Below are 20,777 nucleotides of genomic sequence, written 5' to 3' on the forward strand. Positions count from 1 at the left end.
AGACCAAGGTACTGAGTTTATGTCCCGCCTAATGAGAGATTTGTGTGCTCTCCTGCAGATCAAGCAGATCCGGACCTCCGTCTTTCACCCACAGACGGATGGGCTTGTCAAGCGGTTCAATAAAACGCTCAAACAAATGCTGTGGAAGGTCATCGAGCAGGACGGGAAGAACTGGTACCAGCTACTACCCCACCTAATGTTCTCAATCTGAGAAGTACCCCAGTCCTCCACTGGGTTTTCCCCTTTCAAACTCCCCTACGGGAGGAGGCCACACGGCCTACTGGACCTCGCCAAGGAGGTGTGGGAAGCCCAACCGACCTCCTTACACAGCGCGGTAAGAGCACGTGGAGACGATGAGGGAGTGGATGACAGCCATACGGCCAGTCATGAGGGAACATATGGAGAAGGCCCAACGCGCCCAAGCCCAGGTCTACAATCGGGGAGCCCAGCACCGAGAATTCCAGGTGGGAGAAGGGTGTTGGTCTTAATCCCCACGGCCGAAAGGAAGTTCCTGGCAACATGGCACGGGTCATACAAGGTGATAGAGAAGCTGGGACCTGTCAATTACCGCGTATGGCAACCGGGGAGACGGAAACCACAACACATTTACCACGTGAACCTGTTGAAGAAGTGGCACAAGAGGACAGCCTTGGCCGTGTTATGGTCGGCACCCCGGACGCCAACGGTACCAGTGGTGGTCCCGAGCAATGAGGACCTTGACCCGGTCCAGAAGCAAGAGTTCAGGGAGCTCATCTATCGGAACACGGTGGTGTTCTCAGAGATGCCGGGTCGCACGACCCTCATTGAATACCACATCCGTACCCGGCCCAGGGAAACGGTACGAAAGAGGCCATATCGGATTCCGGAGGCCAAAAGGAAGGCTGTGAAACAGGACGTGGAGGTTATGCTGAGGATGGGGGTTGTTGAAGAGTCCCACAGTGCATGGTGCAGACCCATTGTGTTGGTACCCAAACCGGACGGTAGCCTACACTGCTGTAATGATTTCTGGGGTGTGAATGACATAAGCTTGTTCGAAGCCTACCCTATGCCGAGGGTGGACGAGCTCATTGACCGATTGGGAAAGGCCCGGTACATCAGCACCCTTGACCTGACCAAAGGATACTGGCAGGTACCGTTGGCAGCCTCCTCCAGGGAGAAGATGGCGTTTTCGACACCAGACGGATTGTATCAGTACCGGGTGCTCCCATTCGGTCTCCATGGAGCCCCGCCCACATTCCAGCCACTGATGAACAAAGTACATCCACCCCACCAGCAGTACGCAGCGGCCTATTTGGATGATATCATCATCCACAGCCAAGGTTGGAAAGAGCACCTGACGCACCTGCAGGCGGTGCTGGATGTGCTCAGACAAGCCGGGTTGACCGCTCTTTCTGTTGTGCACAGGTCAGGGGCGAAGCATGGAAACGCGGATGCTCTATCATGAAGGGAGACATACGTCGCACTGATGACAGTCCCCTCCCCGACAGAGCATACAGGGGGATGTGTGGTGTACAGCAGGTCAGCCACCAGGGGGAGACTCGTCGAGGCCTGGTGACAGACAGAGTATACATCATGAGGCGATGGCTCCCTCTGCTGGACGTGCCAGGTCTCGACGGGATCTTTGGCCAGGACTAATTGGGGCTGGTGAGTAATCAAGGGCTGACTGCTCATCAGCTGTACGAGTCCCATAAAGCTGCAAGAAGGACAGCACACAGGGGAGAGACTGGGGGAAGAAAGGACTCCCGTATAGTTGGGGAAGGTTCCTGACGTAACAGGAGGGAGTTTTTGATCCCCACAGGATACAGCAAGACCCGGGGTCCAGAAGACGGTATCTCGGAGAGAGGGTCTCATGGGGGAGACCTGTTCTTTTCTTTTGAACTATTATTTTAATAAACACATTTGAAACTGAGCTAATCCTACTCTGTTTGTGTCTGATCTGTGTAAACATTTTGACCCAACCCCCTGGTCTGCCAAAAAGAACATAGACACTTGGTTGCAGTTTTTTTAATGTATATATACATCTTTAATACAGGTAATCAGAATGTGCTGTTAGGTGTCAAGTTATATGGCTACAATTGTATTACTGATTGAAGTGTGATTTTTAGGATTGCTTACTAAAGACCATAAATAGCTATTGTTTACCTTCTATGTGTCTAAATACATAGGCCTAATGTGTATTTGTTTGGCACGCAGCCCAACACGCAAGGCCAAAGATTTGAGCACCCCTGCTACAGCTCATCTAAGCACATAGTCACATCCTAAATGATTGCCACCCTTCATTAAGATGAGCAAAAATACTGTATAAAATAAAATAAATAATATAAATACTGTGGTATATAAAAAAATTGGAAATTATATTATTTTGTACTAATGCATTTGCTCAGAGAAAGATCATTTGTTTAACAAGTTTAAGAAAATCTAAAACAGAGTTGTCAAGATTATTGGCACCCCTTATGATTTAATCTCTGCATTTACAATCCACTTAAAAAAAAACTTAATCTCGGTTTAAGGAACTGTATTGTGGCCTTTCACAGCATTGGGTTTCACTGAGCTATAAAAATGACGTAACCCGCATGTAAAATCCATTTGTCATCCATCACCATGGAGGAAGTCGGATGGCTCCGGAGAAGAAGGCAGACATTTTACGTGCCCCCAGCCGATTGTGTTTCCTTGATAGTTTATTTGCATTGCTGTAATCATTATTTCTTTACCTTATTTTGTACATAATGTTGCCGCTACCTTCTCTTATGACCGGAAACAACTTCTAGACATCAGGACTGTGATTACTCACCATGGACTAGCAAAAAAAAAAAATTCCTTTCATGACTCTGACGAGTTCGACGCAAAGAATATACTGCTTCCTCGGGAACAGGCCCAGATACCGGTGATCAGCGTGAAAAGGAGGCGGAGAAAGAGGGGCCGAAGGTCGGCTGAGAATTTTTTAGGTGATCGAATAAACCCCAACTTCCTTCCATTCTGCTAGCAAACGTGCAATCTTTGGAGAATAAAATCGACGAGTTATGCGGAAGACTAAACTCCCAATGGGACATTAACAACTGTAACATCTTATGCTTCACGGAGTCGTGGCTGAACGATGACAATATCAACATACAGCTGCCTGTTTATACGATGTACCGGCAGGATAAAACAGCGCCGTCTGGTAAGGCAAGGGGCGGTGGTCTATGTAATTTTGTAAACAACAGCTAGTGCACAATAACTAAGGAAGTCTCAAGCTATTGCTCGCCTGGAGGTAGAGTGTCTCATGATCAGCTGTAGACCACACTACCTACCGAGAGAGTTTATCTGTATTCTATGTAGCTGTTTACATACCACCACAGACTGAGGCTGGCACTAAGACAACATTGAATGAGCTGTATTCCACCATAAGCAAACAAGAAAACGCTCACCCAGAGGCGGCGCTCTTAGTAGCCGGGGACATTAATGCAGGGAAACTTAAATCCGTTTAACCAAATTTCTATCAGCATGTTAAATGTGCAACCAGAGGGAAAAGAACTCTGGACCAACTCTGGCAAACCATAATTCTATCCTCCTGATTCCTGCGTACAAGCAAAAATTCAAGCAGGAAGCACCAGTGACTAGATCAATAAAAAAGTGGTCAGAGGAAGCAGATGCTAAGCTACAGGACCGTTTCGCTAGCACAGACTGGAATATGTTCCGGGATTCCTCCGATGGTATTGAGGAGTACACCACATCAGTCATTGGCTTTATCAATAAGTGCATCGATGACGTCGTCCCCACAGTGACCGTACGTACATACCCCAAACAGAAGCCATGGATTACAGTCAACATCCGCACTGAGCTAAAGGCTAGAGCTGCCGCTTTCAAAGTGCGGGACTCTAACCCGGAAGCTTATAAGAAATCCCTCTATGCCCTCTGACGAACCATCAAACATGCAAAGCATCAATACAGGACTAAGATCGAGTCGTACTACACCGGCTCTGATGCTTGTGAGATGTGGCAGGGCTTGCAAACCATTACAGACTACAAAGGGAAGCACAGCCGAGAGCTAAACTATTTCTACGCTCGCTTCGAGGCAAATAACACTGAAACATGCATGAGAGCACCAGCTGTTCCGGATGACTGTGTGATCATGCTCTCCGCAGCCGATGTAAGACCTTTAAACAGGTCGACATTCACAAGGGCCGCAGGGCCAGAAGGATTATCAGGACGTGTACTGCAAGCATGCACTGACCAACTGGAAAGTGTCTTCACTGACGTTTTCAACCTCTCCCTGTCCGAGTCCAACATGTTTTAGGCAGACCACCATAGCCCTGTTCCCAATAACACTAATGTAACCTGCCTAAATGACTACCGACTCTCTAACACTCACATCTGTAGCCCTGAAGTGCTTTAAATGGCTGGTCATGGCTCACATCAACACCATCACCCCAGAAACCCTAGACCCATTCCAATTTGTATATCGTCCCAACAGATCCACAGATGATGCATTCTCTATTGCGCTCCACACTGCCCTTACCCACCTGGACAAAAGGAACACCTATATGAGAATGCTATTCATTGACTACAGCTCAGCGTTCAACACCATAATGCCCTCAAAGCTCATCACTATGCTAAGGACCCTGGGACAAAACACCTCCCTCTGCAACTGGATCCTGGACTTCCTGATGGGCCGCCCCCAGGTGGTAAGGGTAGGTAACAACACATCCACCACGCTGATCCTCAACACAGGGGTTCCTCAGGGGTGCATGCTCAGTCCCTTCCTGTATTCCCTGTTCACTCATGACTGTACTGTCAGGCACGACTTCAACACCATTATTAAATTTGCCGATGACACAACAGTGGTAGGCCTGATCACCAACAACGACGAGACAGCCTATAGGGAGGAGGTTAGAGACCTGGTCAGGTGGTGCCAGGCGAACAACCTCTCTCTCAACATGATCAAGCCAAAGGAGATAATTGTGGACTACAGGAAAAAGAGGACAGAGCACGCCCCCATTCTCATTGACGGTGCTGCAGTGTAGCAGGTTGAGTGCTTCAAGTCCCTTGGAGTCCACATCACCAACAAACTAACATGGTCCAAGCACACCAAGACAGTCGTGAAGAGGGCATAACCAAACCTAGTTCCCCTCAGGAGACTGAAAAGATTTGGCATGGGTCCTCAGATCCTCAAAAGGTTCTACAGCTGCACCATCGAGAGCATCCTGACTGGTTGCATCACTGCCTGTTATGGCAACTGTTCGGTCTCCGACCGCAAAGCACTACAGTGAGTAGTTTGAATGCCCCAGTACATCACTAGGGCCAAGCTTCCTGCCATCCATGACCTCTGTACCAGGTGGTGGCAGAGGAAGGCCCAAAAAATTGTCAAAGACTCCGGGCACCCTAGTTATAGACCAGTGGTTCTTAACCTTGTTGGAGGTACTGAACCCCACCAGTTTCATATGCGCATTCACCGAACCCTTAAGTGGAAAAATAAATTAGGATTTTTTTCAAATTCAAAACATAGGTATATATTTTACTGGTGCACAAAATGAACCCTGTGCGTCAACATCACTGTGTTCAAAGAACAAAATCATCAAAACATGATTTTCACACAAAAACAAAAACATAATAATGAATATTTACTGCAAATCAGTGTGACTTCTGCTGTTGCCTTTCAGAGACAGTTCAGAAATGCGCGGCTTCACCTTGGCAAGTGCCACTCTCATGTCATTTTCACAACAAAGTATGTTCCTTTTCTTCGTTTTTATGTCCAGCATCCTCAAAGGATTGCTCGCAAAGATATGTTGTAACAAACGGTATGAAAATCTCAAGAGCTTTCTTAGCAATAACAGGGTACGTTACCATTTGTTGACACCAAAATGTTCAAAGCGTTGTTGTTCTGAAGAATTGCTGTTGAACCTGGCTCTGTTGAATTTCAATGATTTCATCGAGGTATTCATCATTGACATCTGTTGTCTCAACACTAAATGTGAACGGCTGTCTCACCCATGCTGGATATGACTCTCTTGTAGGGAAGTATCCGTCGAGAGACTTTGGAAGCTCATCTAAGTGTGTGACAATTGCTTGCTTCAGTTCCGCAGGTACAGAAATGTCTCCGATTCCAGATACATCTTCGATTTTAATTACACAGTCGTCCAGCAGGGGAAAGTTTGCGAAGTTATCGTTCTCTGTTCGTCGTTTCCATAACGGTAGCTTTTTTTGAAAAGCCTTCAGGTTTTCCTCCGCTTCGATGATGTTGACTCCACCGCCCTGCATCTTTTGATTGAGATGATTGAGAGCTGCGAAGATATCAGCCATGTACGCTAAAATGAGAATGAACTAATTTTTGTAGCAATCTGCATGACAATGTTGGTGCTTTTGCAAAAACAGGGCTAATTCCACATGGCAAAAACACGATTCAGCACCTGTCCCCGGGACACCACCGAACTTTAGAATGGTACAGAAGTACCTCGAATTCAGAGCCCATTTCTTTACACAGCTCACTGAAGATGCCGTGCCTCAGAGCACTAGTTGGCACATAGTTCACACATTCCACTACAATATTTAATACTTCTGCCAGTTTTGGAGGCAAGGTTTTTGTTGCCAACGCATGCCTGTGCTGAATACAATGAGTAACAATGATGTGTGGTGCATCGGCTTTCACTAGCGCACCAAAACCAGACTTTCTTCCCAGCATGACTGGAGCTCTGTCCGAACAAACTGCAGAAACCATATCCCACGAAAGATTGTTGTCTTTGATGAAGTCATCCACAAGTTTCTTCACATCGGCTGCCTTAGTTTTTGTTGTAAGAGGCTTACAAAATGAAAAAATCTTCCTTTATCACGTCGTCTTTCACATAGCGCACGAATAGAGCAAGCTGGCTTAGATTGGAAACGTCTGTGGTCTTGTCGAGTTGAAGGCAGAATTTTGCCGGGCTTGAAATCAGATCTGCAACTACTTGAGTCAAGATGTCTTTGCTCATGTCCTCTATTCTGTCGCTGATGGTGTCCATTTGAAAGAGGAATTTGGGATAACTTAACTTCAGCCTCTTTTCCCAGCATGATATTCGCTATTTTCAACACAGCTGGTTTTATGAGTGTTTCACCAATGGTGTGTGGTTTGCCCTGCTTTGTGATCAGGTAAGCAACTTCGTACGATGCTGTGAGGATCAGTTTGTTGATGGGTACAAAGCCGAGAACAGGCAGAGTAGCTTTTACATCGAATCTAGCTCTCTTCACCTTGAATTCAGCGAGTGTTGTGTTCTTGTATTTTCCATCTCCATGCAGCTTAAGGAAGTGTTCTCTTAGTTTTGCCGGTGCTAGACTAGAATTAATCAACTTAGCATTGCAAATCATGCAGTTAGGACGCTGACTCCCATCACGTTCCGTTATACATGTGAATCCATATTATACATATTCGTCCGACCACTTTCATTTTTTGCTCGACATAGTAAGTATGAAGGGATTCAAATATTAAGAAAGAAATCACAAGACATACCATCACGACAGTCACAAGTAGACTACTGGGCACACCAAATTCCCTGCAGCACAGATAGGCCAAGCGTTGTAGTGTGATCACCTGCAGCCAATGATGGCCAAGCAGGGCGTGTCATCACGAATCATATGAGTCGGATGTGTGTCTTGACCCCCGCCGAACCCCTGAGACTGACTCACCGAACCCCTGGGGTTCGATCGAACCCAGGTTAAGAACCACTGTTATAGACTGTTCTCTCTGCTACCACATGGCAAGCGGTACCGGAGCGCCAAGTCTAGGTACAAGAGGCTTCTAAACAGCTTCTACCCCCAAGCCATAAGACTCCTGAACCACTAGTCAAATGGCTACATCTAGTCACTTTTATAACTCTTCCTACATGTACATACTACTTCAACTAACTGGTGCCCCCGTACATTGACTCTGTATCGGTACCCCCCTGTATATGGTCTCGCTGTTGTTATTTTACTGCTGCTCTTTAATTACTTGTTACTTTTATACTAATCTGTATTTTTTTAAACTGCATTGTTGGTTAGGGGCTCGTAAATAAGCATTTCACTGTAAGGTCTTCACCTGCTGTATTCGGCGCATGTGACGAATACAATTTGATTTGAAAGGCAAAGAACTCACTGGAGTTCGCTAAATGGCATTGGCACTTGGATTAGAACCAGGTGCTATGGTCAGATTAGTTGAAAATGGAGCAGGAGTAATTTGTTTTGTAAGGTATTCCATAACTGTGGTGCATTGAAACTAAAGGCGGATTTACCAAACTTTGTGGAGACAGGCGAGACCTCAAGAGTTAACCTACACTGTGAATGACTTTGGTATCTCTGATTTTTATAGTAAATCTTCCAGTAAAACAATAACTCCAGTTCTACAGTGCATTCGGAAAGTATTCAGACCCCTTCCCTTTTCCACATTTTGTGACATTACAGCCTTATTCTTAAATGGATTAAATCATTTTTTCCCCTCACACAATACCTCATAATGACAAAGCAAAAACAGGTTTTTAGACATTTTTGCAAATGTAAAACAAATAAAAAACAGAAATACCTTATTTACATAAGTATTCAGACCCTTTGCTATGAGACTCAAAATTGAGTTCAGGTGCATCCTGTTTCCATTAATCATTCTTGAGATGTTTCTACAACTTGAGTGGAGTCCATCTGTGGTAAATTCAATTGATTGGACATGATTTGGAAAGGCACACACCTGTCTATATAAAGGTCTTACAGTTGTCAGTGAATGGACATGATATGGGGAAGCCCCAAAATTGCCCTCCATGGAAGACTGTTTCAGACATGAGGAAGTGGATGGTGGCAAATGTTTTACTTTTAAACTCAGGTAAAACTGATTTCAAGGTTTAACTGCTAACCTACAAAACATTACATGGGCTTGCTCCTACCTACCTTTGACTTGGTCCTGCTGTACATACCTACACGTATGCTACGGTCACAAGACGCAGGCCTCCTAATTGTCCCTAGAATTTCTAAGCAAACAGCTGGAGGCAGGGATTTCTCCTATAGAGCTATTTTTTATTGAATGGTCTGCCTATCCATGTGAAAGACAAAGACTCTGTCTTGATCTTTATGTCTTTATTGAAGACTCATCTCTTCAGTAGGTCCTATGATTGAGTGTAGTCTGGCCCAGGGGTGTGAAGGTGAACGGAAAGGCACTGGAGCGACGAACCGCCCTTGCTGTCTCTGCCTGGCCAATTCCCTTCTCTCCACTGAGATTCTCTGCCTCTAACCCTATTATGGGGGCTGAGTCACTGGCTTACTGGTGCTCTTCCATGCCATCCCTAGGAGGGGTGCGTCACTTGAGTGGGTTGAGTCACTGACTTGATCTTCCTGTCTGTGTTGGGGACCCCCTCGAGTTCGTTCCATGGGGAAGATCTTCGTGGGCTATACTCGGCCTCACCTCAGGGTAGTACGTTGGTGGTTTGAAGATATCCCTCTAGTGGTGTAGGGGCTTTGCTTTGGCGAAGTGGGTGGGTTTATATCATGCCTGGTTGGCCCTGTCCGGGGGTATCGTCGGACGGGGCCACGGTGTCTCCCAACCCCTCCTGTCTTAGCTTCCAGTATTTATGCTGCAATAGTTTGTCGGGGGGCTAGGATCAGTCTGTTATATCTGGAGTATTTATCCTGTCTTACCTACCGTCTCTAACTCTGAATGATCGGCTGTGAAAAGCCAACTAACATTTACTCCTGAGGTGTTGACCTGTTGCACCCTCTACAACCACTGTGATTATTATTATTTGACCCTGCTGGTCATCTATGAACATCTTGGCTATGTACTGTTATAATCTCCACCCGGCACAGCCAGAAGAGGACTGGCCACCCCTCAGAGCTTGGTTCCTATCTATGTTTCTTCCTAGGTTCCTGCCTTTATAGGGAATTTTTCCTAGCCACCGTGCTTCTACATCTGCATTGCTTGCTGTTTGGAGTTTTAGGCTGGGTTTCTGTATAGCACTTTGTGACATCAGCTGATGTAACCTTCCAGAAGGACAATCATCTCTGCAGTACTCCACCAATCCGGCCTTTACGATAGAGTGGCCAGACGGAAACTACTCCTCAAATAAAGGCATATGACAGCCCGCTTGGAGTTTGCCAAAAGGCACCTAAAGGACTCTCAGACCATGAGAAACAAAATAACCTGGGCTGATGAAACCAAGATTGAACTATTTTTCCTGAATGCCAAGCGTCTGGAGGAAACCTGGCACCATCCCTACGGTGGAACATGTTGGTGGCAGCATCATGCTGTGGGGATGTTTTTCAACAGCAGGGACTGGGAGACTAGTCAGGATCCAGGGAAAGATGAACACTTGCTTGATGAAAACCTGCTCCAGAGTGCTCAGTAACTCAGACTGGGGCAAAGGTTCAGCTTACAACAGGACAACAACCCTAAGCACACAGCCAAGAAAACACATGAGTGTCTTCAGGACAAGTCTCTGAATGGCCTTGAGTGGCCCAGCCAGAGCCCAGACTTGAACCCGATCGAACATCTCTGGAGAGACCTGAAAATAGCTGTGCAGCGACACTCCGCATCCAACCTGACAGCACTTGAGAGGATCTACAGAGAAGAATGGGAGAAACTCCCCAAATAAAGGTGTGCCAAGATTGTAGCATCATACCAAACACTAAAGGCTGTAATCGCTGCCAAATGTGCTTCAACAAAGTACTGAGTAAAGGGTCTGAATATTTCTAGAAAAAATGTTTTTGCTTTGTCATTAAGGGATATTGTGTATAGATTGATGAGGGGAAAAAACAGAATAACGTAACAAAGTGTGGAAAAAGTCAAGGGGTCTGAATACTTTCTGAATGCACTGTACATCCACAAATAAATTGTTAATTGACCACAAAATCAACATTTTGCAATGGCCACCTCAGTCTCCGGACATGAACTCCATTTGGAAACCTGTGGGTTGAATTGATGAGGGCAGTGCATAAGCGCAGACCGAAGAATATAAAGGATCTGGAAAGATTCTGTATGGATGAATGGTCTAAGATCTCTCCAAATGTGTTCTCCAATCTCATAAAACATTATAGAAAAATCCTCAGTGCCATTATTCTCACAAGGGAAGGGTACACAAGGTATTGAAAGACAGCGGTGCCAATCATTTCGACTTCTTTAAAAAAAAAAAAATATTTAAACTTTTTTGTATTACTTTTTCTTTTATCAATTGTGCATGTATAAACAAATATACATTTTTTATTTTATTTTTGCATACAATATAGCTCAGTTTTTGTATTATTTATTTTATACCGTCTTTTTTGCTCATCTTTATCAAGGGTGCAAATAATTTGGGGTGTGACTGTATATTCAACTGAAATCACAGTATGATTGGAGTAAATTATTAAATCATTAAAGAGTTAAACAATTGTGTAATCCCGTGGATGTTTATGGTGTCTAAAGCTACCAAAATCCTGAGTGGCGATACAGCACACATTTCTCTACAGCACTATGATTTTGGCGCTATTAAATAAGTAGCTTCAGACACCATCCAACACCACTAGGTGGAGCCATTTCCACAGTAAGCTCTGTCAACTAGCCCCTCAAAATAGTCAGCCTACATTGTCAAGTAAAGGAACAGAAAATGCAAATATTCTACTCTATATGACATATTGTGCAATGTCAACTAAATCAATAAACAATCAAATAAATAAAATCATAAATGCCTTTTCACATTCTGTAGGAATGGATAGAAATGTATTAAGAAAGGTCAAAGGTCAAGTGCGGTGTGACGCCGTGGGTCAGTGGGTCTCTAGGACGTCCTGAGTTTTCTGTACTGGAGCAGGTAGAGAGATCCAATGCCACTGAGGACAGTGAACAGGCACGTGATGATTCCTCCCCTCCAGGTCTGCCAATGTGTGGACCCCACCTAATACACACACACACAGAACATCAGGTGTGAATGAATGACAGATTGTATTAGGAATCTCTATGAGGGGAGTACATCAAGCAATCAAATGTATAAAGGCCTTTTTACATCAGCAATTGTCTCAAAGTCCTTTAATAACAGTATCCTGGCCTGGTATGACACATTCTCTTTCTTCTTGATTGTTATCCCTCTATTAACCTATTGTTCTCTTTCTCCCCTCCTACCCCATTGAACTTACACACCTTTCCCTTGGAGAACATGCTGTTCACCTCATCCCCAATCACCCTTAGCTGGCCCCTGCAATGCTCAGAGGATTCCTCTACAGGACACAGTCTGTGGAGTCGAATGGGCTGTCCTACTGCTTTTATCACACTGGCCCTCTTCACTGGTTCAAACATGAATAGAAGAGGAAGAACACTTTTCTGAGCAAGTAACTCTGCTTAAAAGTGATAAGGACTGGCACACTGACAATAAACAGGTATACTGCTAGCTGGTTAACTGACAAACATACAGTAATCTACACAGTTAAGATTGTTAAACAATCTCCATGACCAATCGACAAGCCAATCAGACTTCCACTCCCTCTCCATTCTCTGTAGGTAAGACTGTTTCGGTAAAACAGTGTCAATGTTTCGTCTTCTAAATGAAGACACAGGATAATAAAAAGCTTACACACCCTCAATGGAGGACAAATCAACCTTCTAACTTTTATTTAATCTCATTGAAATTGAAAGTGTACCCCTGATGTTTGACACCCACCTGCCTCCCCTGTTTCCAGTGCAGGTGTGTGGGTAAGGGCACAGATATAGGTCTGAGTGGCAGCATCACGGGAGGAGCAGTAAGGCCCTACGTCTTTCTGCAGGACCACCTGATGTGAGGTGGCCATGGGTTGGTGCTGCTGCCGAATGCTGCTCTGCTGGCTCCTTTCCATCGCACTTTCCCTCTGGGCCCTAAACACTACAGGCCAAGGTTATAATAGACAATGGAAAGTAATCAAACCATGAAAAAAAAAATATTGTAAAATTAAATAATGTACCTTTTTGAGATACAACAACTGATCTGAAACTAACATATTTTCTCTCCCTCTCTCTTTTCTGTTGCACTTGTGTTCTGATGCTTCCTGATGACCGATGATAACTTACCCATGATAGGTTCAGTGTCAGGGCCTGGGATGGAGTGAGGACTCTGGACTAGGGCAGTCAGGTATGTCTGTGTGCCAACCTCACAGAACAAGGACCTCGACTGATATCTGGCAACTCTGTCCCAAACCTGCCACGGGTGCAAAACATTGGACTGGGATGGTGATGTCCCAATGATGTTGGTCTCCAGGTCCTTTGACCCAATGTCTGTCCTATGGAGGTCTCTACCCAGATCTATCCCAATGCTGTCTGCTTTGGGGTGGACTGTCCGAAGTTGGTCCATTCTGAGCTGCTTACAATCATTTCTAAAGTGAGTATCTTCTCTTAGGGCATCTGCCCTGTAGCTTAGGTGGCCCAACTTGTCTGTGCTAATATTGTCTCTCACAGAGATGCCAGTCCTGTTGTCTGTCCTGTCACTTTGGCAGTTGTCTATTCTGACTGTTTTGGCATTTTTCCTTCTCTCTGTGCTGAGAATGTTGTCTTTGCTGAAGTTGTCTGGCTGTAGTGCTCTACGGTATTCTTCTATGGTAGTGTTCCCTGTTCTGTGGCTGCCTATACCAGGGCTCTTGGTTCGACCAGTCATTGGAAGCACTGTTACAACTGGTGTCTCAGGAGACAGCTGTCTAGGAGACTAAAGGGAATAATGTCTGTATGAGGGCAGGCCATTTTTGTTTTTGACACATTTTTAGCAATAGTGGGCCAACCCCTTCTTATTAATTTCCATGGCTTGTGTTTGAACAGAGGACTTGTGTTTCCCATCAAACATTTTCGTAGGCAACCAGATAATTAAACATGTTCATTTCATGTGCTACAGGTGAAATTTACCTTCAACCGGTGGCAATGGTCCTTTTCAATTTTCAGCACAGCTTCCCTCCACACATGTTGTGGCATTTTATCTGTCTGGAAACTCATAATTGAAAGGCGGTCGGCGTATGCTATGTTCCTGAAGGTTCAGACCCTACATAGCTTAATTCCTAGACCTCCTTATTTGCCTGCTATTTTTTGCTTTTATCCTATTGATTGTGCTTCGTTAGAACGTTGGTTTAGAATCCTATTTGAGGTCATAAGTAAAAACGAAAACCTTTATTGTGATGCCCATAGAGAAGCCACCAAACATCAGATAGGCCTAAATAACCCCTGGCATACTCTGTAAAACAATATGTAGCCTATAATAAAGTCTAAATTAGCTCTAATGAAAGTGTAGTCACACATTTTTTTATATTTTTAATCCCAGCCCCTGTCCCCACAGGAAGTCTTTTGCCTTTTGGTAGGCCGTCATTGTAAATAAGAATGTGTTCTTAACTGACTTGCCTAGTTAATTAAAGGTTAAATAAAATTGTGAATAATAGCCTAGGCTTCTCCTTAGTTATTGGACAGATATGCCCTATTCAATCTCTATTTTCCTCAATGTTATTAGTGTTTTCTAATAATGAAATGGGTTGATGCTTCAAGTTGACCAAATTAATGTAAACTAAATGAATGGAAGAATGAATATCCTTTATATATTACTCAGAAGTAGTTCTGCTGCGTTCATAACCAAGTGGGTAGGTGTTGTGAAGTCACCAGTCGGATGCATTCACATGCTTTTAACTAGTTGAGAAATGCTAATTGGCTAATGGCCAACAAGCTGTATCAGCCATAAACAAAAGGTAGATTACACCTATCATGCTTGTAAACAAATTTAAACGATATATATTTATAGATTGCTTCTTATAAATAATATTTTGTTATTAGTGAAAAAACTGTTATCAAGGTAATTTCCTTAGGTAATTTATTTAGTAGGTGAGGTCATAGTTCAGCATGTGGGTGAGTCTGAGACAGGGATAATAGATGAGTTTCCCACTAATAGCCCAATTACGAGTTGGATGGGAGTTCTTGTGGATTTTCCCCAGTACTATGTGGTAAATACCACTTTCCCAATTGGCAGCATTACTTGGGCATCTATCAAATGTCACAATCTTCTCCAGGGGTGGGTGGAGCTTGCCTAGAAACCCGAAGTTGAATTGCATTGAATTCTGTCGGTCAGAAATGAGCGTTTGATTTAGAAAAGTTTCCTCAACTGACCTCTCAAAGACATAATGTTGAATAAAATACATGTTTAATGTACTTTACCGTAAATCTGAACGCACTATCAGGGCTTTAAACAGTTGTAGCCTGATTGCACTTTACTGTGGATATGTCTCACATTCCTATCGCCAAAAGGACCCATTTTTGATTTAACCAGGCAAGTCAGTTAAGAACACATTATTTACAATGACGGCCTACACCGGCCAAACCCGGGAAAATTGTGCACCGCCCTATGGAACTCCCAATCACGGCCGGTTGTGATACAGCTTGGATTCGAACCAGGGTGTCTGTAGTGACGTCTCAAGCGCTGAGCTGCAGTGCCTTAGGCCGCTGCGCCACTCTGGCTTGTAGAGGTCGCGAGAGCAAACTTTCCTTGTTCAAACGCTCATTTCTGCACGACGAATCTTCGGGTTTCCAGGTAGGTTAAGGGTGGGGCATAAACTACTATTATCAAATCCAGCTTTCGACTTTACACTTCCTGTTTCACTGTACGCTGGATACGAACACATCACACAATGGCGACCAATGAATGGAAAAAAAGATGCGAAACAGAGTGGAATATCAAAGGCATTTCGATGCCCGATGGAGTGGATTGGAAGTTCGTCTACGAAGCGAAGCCGTTCGGTCGAAATTTGTTGAGGAATCCTGCGCCTCACGGTACCTATGTCACAATATGTTGAATTGTATTGAAAGTGGTGTATGTTTACTGCAGCTGTCGTTAGGTTTCACTGGAATAAAAAGGATAGTAAAGTAGGAAAGCTTGATCTGGCATAGTACCTTAGTCTATGTTAGATATGTCGGAGGCAAGGGTTATCTTAAGGGGCAAGGGTTTTGAACAACTAAATGGTACAAATGCAGGAACACTGCGACGTAGAGAAAATAGTGTATTGTTTGAACATCAATCGTTGGTTTGCCTTTATTTAAGACCTGTTTGGGCTACTAGAGGGTAAGGTCAGTGGTATTCAAACTTCTTCAGCCCGGACCCCATTTTTGTTCTGCAATAATTGCTCGCGAACGCTCCACATCTAATGACACTTTTCAAATCGGTGAATTGTCGATTTTTACATCAACAAATAACCTTAAATTCATTGCATTTTCATGTCTTAACAAAATGAAAAGAAACCAATAAATACATTTACTAGGGAAATGTAGTTTTTTAAAGTATTTCTCAAATGTTTGTATATTGGCCCATACAATAATATGTACTCTTAATCTTTTGTTACATTTTTTGAAATATCTGTGTAAATGTTGACTCACGACCCTGACTTTGAATACCACTGCTGTAGGTTAAAGTCCTTTGTTATATTGACTCTGTCTTCCTCTTTCCCCACCCAGGTGTGAGTCAGGACTCCCCTCCTCCGGAGCGTGAACTGACAGAGTTTCCTCCAGAAGGACCTCCTCGCTCTGAACCAGAGGGTACATAGTTACAGTATACAAGAAGAAAATGTTGACTATTATTTCCATTTATAAGACCATAATTGATTTTTAACATTAAGTGAAATTCCTTTCATGATTCATATCTTTCAATCTATAGGTGACTATACTGGCTGGACCACCAGCAGAGAGGACCTTGGTTATGATGCCAGCGGCATACCACCAGGGGTCACCATCTGTTACCTGCCTAACTACAGGTGATATAGGCAACAACCAACTGTCACCTTTGTGCAAATGAGCTACCCCTCTTTACCTAGTCACAGGCCTCACTATCAGTCAAGCTAGTCGTATAACCACTCCCTCTAAAGGCACATTTCCTGGACCCAGATTAATGGAATATGTCTAAAATGTTCTACTTCATATTCATCATCTCCAGCACCACCATAACATCAACATGTGAAATGGTGTGTTTGTATGTTTTGTAGTGAAAAATATAGAGGAAGATATGTGTTTCAATGACATCATCAAGCAATTAGTAGGCAATGCCAACTCATAATTAGTTAGAATAACACTATGTACACTGATTATGTCATTGGAAACACTTATCTTCCTCTGTTTTTTACTACAAAACATAGAAATGTGCAATTTCATACAAGTTGGGGCGGTGCTGGAGATGTTAAAAATTGTGACATTTCTCTATAAGCCTTCCCTGAATTTAAAACATTCTCATTGGAGATTCTTCATTGAAAGTGCTTTTTGTCCAAGAGTAGTCTTAATCTGGGTGTGGCCGGTAAACCAGACCAAATGCTTCAAGTTTTATCAGAGACGGTGGTAGCTAGATACAGAGCTATCTCTGACTGGTACTGTGTTTCTGTGTTCTCAGCTGGTTTACCTTGGAGCAAAGAGTGGACCTAAAGGCTGAGGGAGTATGGGACGAGCTGTTGGATGGTTTCCAACCTGACATCGTCATCAAAGACTGGTGGGTTTCAACCTGACAGCCTAAGCATGCATTCATGACTCATGCTACATTATGATGTCTATGTCAACATCACAACCTCGGACTCAATCGCTTGAAGTCAGATAGCAATAGGCAATTGCAATACCAGCGGTTTCCAATAATGTTGCAATCAGTGTAGAGTTTCACTACCTCTATCCAGAACCACAACATTATGCAACACACACTAGTTTAGATTGACCCTCCTTGTATTCATATTTTGGTTTTTAAAACATAGGAACTGTTTTGACCCCTGTAGGTATGAGGAGAGCCAACTGCACGAGTCAATCTACCAGCTGCGGGTGAGGTTGCTGGGAACAGATGGACAGACGGTCATCTCCGAATACATCATGAGCCCTACTGAGGAGCTTAGTGAATACTCCCACAACTGGAAAGAGGTGGGGCCTAGACATGTTTTGTTATGAGTTTGTATTATACATATTAGCTTGAAAGACTGATTGTGTTTGATCATTTTATATACTTATTTGTGCAGTAAGTCATTTTTCTGTCTATGCAGGTGTCCCATGTGTTCTCAGACTACGGGCCTGGGGTGAGGTATGTCCACTTCCTCCATAGACTGAAGAACAAGTTCATGGTGGAGTTCTTCCCCACCCTGGTCACAGGAAGTACTGTCCTTGTCAAGCCAAGCAAATCCAGCCAATAGAAAACCTTCTAAAGGACCACAATGGACAATTTGGAAGTGATATCCACAATGGACCATGTGTCCAATGTCCATATTGTCAGTCATTGGTAGTGGAAATGTAGATCATATTCTACATTACAAAGCACTTTTGAAAATAAAGAATCCATCTTTAATGAAAAAAGTTGATATTCTTGTTGAGAACCAAGCATTTGGATTACACATCATTTGACATCTTTCAGTCTGCTATTTACAAATAGACCTACAACAGCAGTGAGGACCAATCTTCATACTGCTGTATTATATAGCCCTAATGGGCTCAAATGCAACTAGAAATGTGTAGACTATTATTCCGTTTAAGTAGGATATAAACATATAGATCTAACTTTTTAAATAGGGCTGAACATAGGTATATACTTAAATGCAAGTATTTTCTTCTGAAATTAAAGGTAAGTTCTCTAATACTTCATTTGTTATAAGTAGCCTAGCCTACTAAATGTTAAACTTAATACTTTGATTCAGAGGGGTTGGGTTAAATGCGGAAGACACGTTTCAGTTGAATGCATTGTTGTACAACTGACCAGGTATCAGCTTTCCCTTTAATTTGCTTCTTTAAACAGGCCTACTTTTGTACTAACATTTTTTTTTTCATAGGCCTTCTTTCTATATATGCCGCATTCACGTGCTAGTCGGAGCTAAACTCGGTTATGTTCGACTTGCTAACTGGTTGAACGCGTTACACTTACCATCAGAACCAGTAAGGAATTCGGAAACATTCAAGTTCCAACTAGCACGTGAACGCGGTAATATTCTCTGCTATAAAGAGACGGGTTCGTTGCAGGACCAATGATCGTGTTTGTTTCGCGGTTGCGCAGTGTACGCGGTGTGTGATCACCCGCATGGATTCCAGCATCAGTAGGGGATTCAGAGTAAACGGGAAAGTGCGTCTGTGAGTCCACCTGTTTGGGAAGAAGAGGAAAGTTTTGCTGGGGACTTGTTCTGATTGTTTCGAAGCAATGTCAGCATTACGGCGAAACGTGCCGTAGGCGACGAGGTAAGAATTAATGGTTAAAATAAATGACAGGTGGACGCAAATACTTTTTCATAGTTGACCGTTATACTTTTCTCTGTTATTCACAATATATTTGTTTTAGCATTGTGCGTGTGTACACAGATTGTTTCATTTAAATAATTTAATGTAAATCAGGTATTTTTGATCAACTGTTCAGAAGATCAACTAGTGCGCATCTCTGTTGATTCTCGTCGCTGCGTAGCTTACGTTCATTCCAGGCAATTGCAATTGTCATGACTGGAAATGTAACAATGCTTAAGCATGTTTAATGTAATGCAGATGGGCATGTTATCCATGCTGTTTGAATTTATATAGAATATAACGTTTCAATATCAGACACCTTTTGTCGTGTCAACCTACAAAACATAGTAGCTTACTAAATTGTTGGCTACATTTCCCATTTACATCTTACACTTTCAGTTTTATTCAATGGAATACAAAGTATCTTATTCGCATAGGCCACGTTATTTGCCTATTATAAGTGAGTAATGTCCGTGATGTGAGCTCAATTTCCAACTTTGTCGCTTTATACAAATGTGTATCAGTGAATAAAAAATTCACTGCTCAGTGTTTTGTTAACCGAATATTATCACATTGTTTTCATCAGAAGATAAATGTGTGCAACTGTGTTCACGGTCTTCGGCAAACAGTAAATACTACTGCACAATTCTAAAATCACTCCGTCAGTGTCATAACATGTATAATATAGGGGAATATCTAGGCAATGGCGACTCTAATTGAATGTGTTTGCTTTAAAAAAACAAAACAATATTGCAGACATGCAGAGGCAGAAAATGTAGTTGGGTTACTTAAGTCATCTCCAACATTGTGAACTTTAATTTTAGCGCTTTGCATTGGTGTGGGTTGTGGCCTATACAATCATATCAATTGTGTTCCTTTGTTTTTTTTCACCTTTCCTTTCCTTCTACTGTGGATTGTGTTTCTGTATGCCAATGTAAAGTCTCCAAAACTATGAGAAAAAACCCTATATTGATTACATGGATTTGGATTGTGATTATACCAGTGAATGAATATTGCACACAATGTGCTTTTGCCCATAATTCTGAACCTTTGGATAGTTGCACTTTCAATTTTGATCATCATGATTTTGTGACAGCAAAGAATATGCAGTGATCTACTTGGATTTGTTTCTGTTTTGTTTGCTTGGACCCGAGAGATAAGTATGGTTGCATTACTCTTTTTGCAGGCAGTCATGTTCTTTTGATTAATGTATTTGCAATTTTGAGTGTATAATAGTTTTGATTAATGAATTTGTTTGAGAAGGCAACTACATTAAAAATAAAAAAATAAGCATTTACTGTTTTGCAAAAGGCCACGGAGTTCTGTGGCTTGTGGACTCGGTTCCGAAAAATATTTGTACACGTTTGATTAAAACTGTAAGACACTGCCTCGCTAGGAATAAAATCGACTCGTAAAAGTTTCTCAGCTGGTAATTACGACAGTTTGATATACCGCAAAGGAAATACAGTGATGACGCTTATTGACGTTATTGCAAATTGTGGGGAATAACCAATCACGATGAGGCATCGTCAGCTGTAAACTAATAGCGCGCTTCAAACAACCACAGTGAGTGTGACTGTACATCAAATGTTGCAATGGTAAAGCGTCTGGTATCATTTTCGGCTGACATACTGTA

At 43.0% G+C, this 20,777-nt stretch overlaps 2 protein-coding genes across 9 annotated transcripts in view; both read left to right on the forward strand.

Annotated features, from left to right (window-relative positions):
* The first annotated feature begins 15,424 nt into the window (after positions 1–15,424).
* nccrp1 (P1, F-box associated domain containing) lies at positions 15,425–18,232 on the forward strand. The gene is made up of 6 exons (XM_035779950.1): positions 15,425–15,697; positions 16,376–16,456; positions 16,575–16,671; positions 17,298–17,393; positions 17,668–17,806; positions 17,926–18,232. The coding sequence occupies exons 1-6, from the start codon at positions 15,556–15,558 to the stop codon at positions 18,070–18,072; spliced, it is 702 nt and encodes a 233-aa protein (XP_035635843.1). The 5' UTR covers positions 15,425–15,555; the 3' UTR covers positions 18,073–18,232.
* Positions 18,233–18,385: 153 nt separating this feature from the next.
* The window catches only part of slc8a2a (solute carrier family 8 member 2a), a 61,766-nt gene continuing 59,374 nt past the window's right edge, over positions 18,386–20,777 (forward strand). For all 8 annotated transcript variants that reach the window (XM_052529761.1, XM_052529762.1, XM_052529760.1 and 5 more), the window contains exon 1: positions 18,386–19,102. The gene's annotated coding sequence lies outside the window, so the exon portion shown is untranslated. The remainder of the gene's footprint in view (positions 19,103–20,777) is intronic.

The sequence above is a fragment of the Oncorhynchus keta genome, chromosome 11, assembly GCF_023373465.1.
Source record: "Oncorhynchus keta strain PuntledgeMale-10-30-2019 chromosome 11, Oket_V2, whole genome shotgun sequence".
NCBI lineage: Eukaryota > Metazoa > Chordata > Actinopteri > Salmoniformes > Salmonidae > Oncorhynchus > Oncorhynchus keta.

Excerpts from the sequence above, each read along its gene's own strand:
- nccrp1 (XM_035779950.1), top strand. The coding sequence starts at position 15,556 with ATGGCGACCAATGAATGGAAAAAAAGATGCGAAACAGAGTGGAATATC. Across the intron at positions 15,698-16,375 it reads GAGGAATCCTGCGCCTCACG|GTGTGAGTCAGGACTCCCCT; the intron begins GTACCTATGTCA and ends TTCCCCACCCAG. Across the intron at positions 17,807-17,925 it reads ACTCCCACAACTGGAAAGAG|GTGTCCCATGTGTTCTCAGA; the intron begins GTGGGGCCTAGA and ends CTGTCTATGCAG.